Raw genomic sequence first — 4,960 nt, 5'->3', positions numbered from 1 at the left:
GACCGTATTAATGTGAGGTTAGGTACGTTAGGTACCAGTTTGGCGTTTGTTTATCGCCAGGGCCCTACTCGGCTAGTAGCAAATGCCTGAGCAATTCTCCGATATTGGCACATATTTCTTCTAACTAGTGATTTCATGATGAAATTTAGGATTAATGAAGCAGAGTTTAATTTGTCGTGTATGTTTTTTTGCATAAAATGCACTCCTCGGAGTTGTTTCTCGAAATGTTGCCTGTCCGGTGTGCACTCGGGCCGGTCCGGTACTGTTCAAAACAGTAAGTAGGGTTATTTGAATATTTACTTCTCAGTTGTCAAAAGTCTGACACAACAACTGCTATCAGTAAGGGTTTATTTATTTGGTTTTGTGCCAGTTTCTGTGCTCCAAGTTGGCGAAACCACGTCGGAATAATGAAAATGCCGCCTGCCAGTGTGGAAAATCAAAATTCCGCCCTCCTATCGACCGAGGAAAACCTACAAGTGTTCAAATTGTTGGGCAATCGGTGCCAAACCATCGCCACCACAGTGGTGCAACTTTTCCTCACGGCGCCTCCCAACCATTCGCAATGGATTAAAAAGGAGACGGGCGTGTTGTGCTACGTGAAGGACAACAGCAAGAAAAACTACTTTTTTCGCCTGTTCAATTTGCGCCAAAACCAAATGGTTTGGGAGCATGAAATGTACAGCAATATGGAGTATATTGAGTCAACCGCTTGGTTTCACATGTTTGAAGGTAAACTTTCGCATGGAAAGTACTGATAAGTCATACATTGGGCAAGGACAGTGTGAGTCCACGTATTATCCTCTCACACACAGTGGGATCAGAATGTTTCGAAACTTTGCCTTGTAATAGGCATAAAACACCCAATACTTAACTGTTTGCTCTAGGAATGCGCATTGTTAATGGGTGCAGTGCATTATGCAACACTCTGTATAAGCTCAACAGTGTCACATCACTGGAATTTTCTATATTTATGCTTGCAAGGATGCAACTTTGAATGTTGAGAAGAGCATCACAGCTCCCAAACTAGAGAGGATACAATTTTCAACTTTTGAACGCTAATAGAAGAAGCTTTGAGGAATAGAAGTGCGAAATTTTAGTTCATTCCGATCAGTCGTTGATTTTTTTAGTAAATCTGCAACATTCACTTAAGTGGTTGAAAATGTGGCCCAAATGTGCACGTCGATATCTGAAAAATCCCAGCTCCTAAACTGGAGGCGATGGAATTTTGAACTTTCGATCGCTTATAGAAGCAGCTTGTGTTGATAAGTGTGCGAAATTTCATGTAATCTCCATTACTCGCCGAGTTTATACAACATTTGCCACATTTTTAACTAACTGAAAGTTGCAGGTTTTGTAAAACCTCAGCGAGTTATTAAAATCAAATAAAATGTCGCATGTTTATTGACCAAGGCTTCTTCTATACGCATTCAAAAGATGGAAATTCGGTCGTGTCCAGTTTAAGGGTTGTGATYTTTTTAGTAGGTWTGAACATGCACTTTKAWAGCACRKTTCCGTCTATCCMKGGATAGACGGAAMYGTGCTWTMAAAGTGCATGTTCAWACCTACTAAAAARATCACAACCCTTAAACTGGACACGACCGAATTTCCATCTTTTGAATGCGTATAGAAGAAGCCTTGGTCAATAAACATGCGACATTTTATTTGATTTTAATAACTCGCTGAGGTTTTACAAAACCTGCAACTTTCAGTTAGTTAAAAATGTGGCCCAAATGTGCAGATCGGTACTGAAAAAGTCACATATCCTAAACTGGAAGCCATAGAAGTTTCAAACGCTTGCAGAAGAAGCTTTTTTGATTCGAAAGTATACAAAATTTAATTTGATTCCGATCAGCCGTTTATTTCCTAGAGAATATTTCACTTTGGGTTAGTCAGAAATGTGGTCCAAAAGTGCATCTCGTTGCTAAGAAAAATCACAGCTCCTAAACTGGGGAATTTTGAACTTTCCAGTACTTATGGAAGAAGCGTTTGTTGATAAATTGTTCAAAGTTGCATTTGGTTCCGTTCACTTGTTGGTTTTCCAGAAATGTTGCCACTTTCAGTTCAACGCGCTCCAAAAATACCGATCCGCATTAAAATATCGCCTCATAATAATTGGTTGCTTGTTGCTTGTAGGTGAAGACTGCATTGTGGCCTTTAATTTCGCTAACCAACAGGAAGCGCTGCAGCTGAAGGCTGCAGTCGATCAGAAACTGAGCGCACTGAGAAGGAAGGAGGAGAAGAAGGCCAGGCAAGTAAACCAGACTCCATCGATAAAGTTACCACCTAAGACCCTTGATTCTATCGTCAAGCAGGAGCTCAGGCTGGAGAAAAGGAAACGGAACATCACTAAGGCCGATATCAGTAAGTCGCTGCTATAGGGTGGCCCCAAAAAGGCCTATCTAAATGCAATTGCTTTTCCGCAGGTACTCCAATGGACTTCGTGCACATTTCCCATGTCGGCTGGAATCCCAATACGGGCTTCGATGTGGACATTGCAGATGAGCAGTTGAAGTCCCTCTTTGACACGGTAGACAAGAGTGCCTTTTCACTTTCACCCTTAGTTATGCGATTGTTTCCTAATGATAGGCAGGTGTTTCGAAGAAACAGCTGCAAGATAAAGACACTCGGGAGTTTATCTATGATTTTATCAGCAAACATCGCAAATCGGCTCTGGATGCGGACGCTAATCCGCCAGTGGTGCCTCCAAGGGGCCCAACCAGGCCCACTTCGGCCAATCCCAGGCCCGCGCCGCCACCCCCTCCAGTCCCCAATCGGCAAGGTAGGTTTTGATTGGTTGGTCCAGACGCGAGTGCAGCTGGGATGTTTTAGATAACGCTCCAAGAAAACCCAGGCCGCCTTCGCCGCCGAAGTTTGCTAAGGGTGGGGCGGCGCCGCCGCCTCCTCCACCGCCGCCCCCAATGGTCGAGAACGTTCCTCCGCCTCCGCCCATGATGGTCAGCAGTCTCCAGCCTCAATCGCCTCCTGCTTTGGACGGCAACGCCGCTTTGCTGCAGAGTATTCGCGATGGAGCCACTCTGAAGGTGCGAGTTTTAGTCCTTTACTGGACGTTTTTACATGGGAATATTTTGCAGCCGGTGGAGGAAAGAAAGTCGTCGCCAGTTGACGACGCTCGCGGCGATTTGTTGAGCGCAATTCGCAAAGGAATCCAGCTGAAGCCGGTGGATGAACGGGAAATTAAGCCGGCTCAAGATCCTTCTCCCAATAGTACTGGAGGCATCGATTTAGCCAGGTGAGATTTAGTGGCTGTTCAACGGGGCAAATTGGGAAGTTTTCTGGGGGTTTTAGGGCTCTGAAGCAGGCGCTTTTAGAGAGGAGCAAGCTGATCCATTCAGAGGACGATGATGATGACACCAGCAGCACTTCCAACGATGACGATTGGGACGATTGAGTTCAGTGCTCGACTAACTGAACGGTGAGTTTATCGTTGAATCTCTACTGAGGGATTCTAGGGGTTTGGACAATAAGAATGAAGGCTTAAGGATGAATTTGTGCATGGTCTCACAGCCGAGGCTGCAGGGTGAAAAACAGTTATCGAAATCAAATGAAAATTTGCACACTTATCAGTAAAAGCTTCTTCTGCAAGTATCCAAAGGTGAAAAATCAGTGGCCTCTAAATTAGAAGTTGTGATTTGTTAAGTAGCGACATGCACTTTTGAACCGTGTTTCTCGCTAATTGAAAGTTGCAGATTTTCTGAAAAATCAAGAACTGAATGGAATCAAGCGAAATTTTGTACATTTATCAACAAAAACTTCTGTCGGGATCCAAAAGCTCTAAGTTTCGCGATTTTTTAACTAGAAACATGCGTTTTTAGGCCAAATATGTCGCTTACTGAAAGTTTAAGATTTTCTAAATAATCAAAGAGAGAAGGGAATGAAGCGCAATTTTGTACATGTATTAATAAAAACTTCTTCTGTGGGGGTCTAAAAGTTCTAAAGTCTGCCGCGGATAATTATGGATTTGCGAATTTGTGAGTATAAACATGCGTTTTTGGGCCAAATTTATCGCTAACTGAAAGTTTAAGATTTTCTAAAAAATCAAAGAGAGAATGGAATTTAGCGAAATTTCATACATTTACCAACAAAAACTTCTTCTGTCACGATCCAAAAGCTCTAAGTTACGCCGCGGATATTTATGGAGTTGCGTTTTTAGGCCAGATTTCTGACTAACTGAAAGTTTCATATTTTCAAAAAAAAAAACATCAAAGAATGGAATGAAGCGAAATTTCGTACATTTGTGAATAAAAACATCTTTAGGAATTCAAAAGGTCAAAAAAAAAGTAAGCACGTTTTAGTGCCTCACGCGTTTTAGTTCACGTTTTTCGCTAACTGAAAGTTGCCGATTTTCTGGACAATGAACGAGTGATCGAAATCAAGTAGAGACGGATTCGAAAGATTAAAATTCCAACGAATCCAGTTTAGGAGTTGTGATTATTTAAGTACGGACATGCACTTTTGGGTCAATTTTTTTACATACTGAAAGTTAGTTTTTCTAAAAAAATTAAGAGAGAATCGAGTCAAATGAAATTATGTACCCTGATCCACACAAGCTTCTTCTATAAGCGTTCAAAAAGTCGAAATTCCATTGCCTACAGTTTAGGAGTTATGATTTTTTGCAAACATGCGTTTTTAGGCCAAATATGTCGCTTACTGAAAGTTTAAGATTTTCTAAATAATCAAAGAGAGAAGGGAATGAAGCGCAATTTTGTACATTTATTAATGAAAACTTCTTCTGTGGGGGTCTAAAAGTTCTAAAGTCTGCCGCGGATAATTATGGAGTTGCGAATTTGTGAGTATAAACATGCGTTTTTGGGCCAAATTTATCGCTAACTAAAAGTTTAAGATTTTCTAAAAAATCAAAGAGAGAATGGAATTTAGCGAAATTTCGTACATTTATCAACCAAAACTTCTTCTGTCAGGATCCAAAAGCTGTAAGTTACGC

General features: G+C 41.5%; 1 protein-coding gene across 2 annotated transcripts in view; it reads left to right on the top strand.

The window, feature by feature from the left end:
* Positions 1-296: 296 nt before the first annotated feature.
* LOC109540772 (neural Wiskott-Aldrich syndrome protein) overlaps positions 297-4,960 on the top strand; it is a 26,944-nt gene continuing 22,280 nt past the window's right edge. For both annotated transcript variants that reach the window (XM_019909233.2, XM_019909234.2), the window contains exons 1-7: positions 297-729; positions 2,134-2,361; positions 2,424-2,527; positions 2,587-2,779; positions 2,830-3,041; positions 3,093-3,250; positions 3,307-3,433. In XM_019909233.2, coding sequence (XP_019764792.2) covers positions 408-729; positions 2,134-2,361; positions 2,424-2,527; positions 2,587-2,779; positions 2,830-3,041; positions 3,093-3,250; positions 3,307-3,409 — 1,320 coding nt within the window. In that variant the 5' untranslated portion in view covers positions 297-407 and the 3' untranslated portion in view covers positions 3,410-3,433. The remainder of the gene's footprint in view (positions 730-2,133; positions 2,362-2,423; positions 2,528-2,586; positions 2,780-2,829; positions 3,042-3,092; positions 3,251-3,306; positions 3,434-4,960) is intronic.

This window comes from Dendroctonus ponderosae, unplaced genomic scaffold, assembly GCF_020466585.1.
Source record: "Dendroctonus ponderosae isolate FM_Combo_2020 unplaced genomic scaffold, Dpon_F_20191213v2 Dpon_F_20191213_11, whole genome shotgun sequence".
In the NCBI taxonomy this organism is placed as follows: Eukaryota; Metazoa; Arthropoda; class Insecta; order Coleoptera; family Curculionidae; genus Dendroctonus; species Dendroctonus ponderosae.
This window is presented reverse-complemented; position numbering and strand designations above follow the sequence as displayed.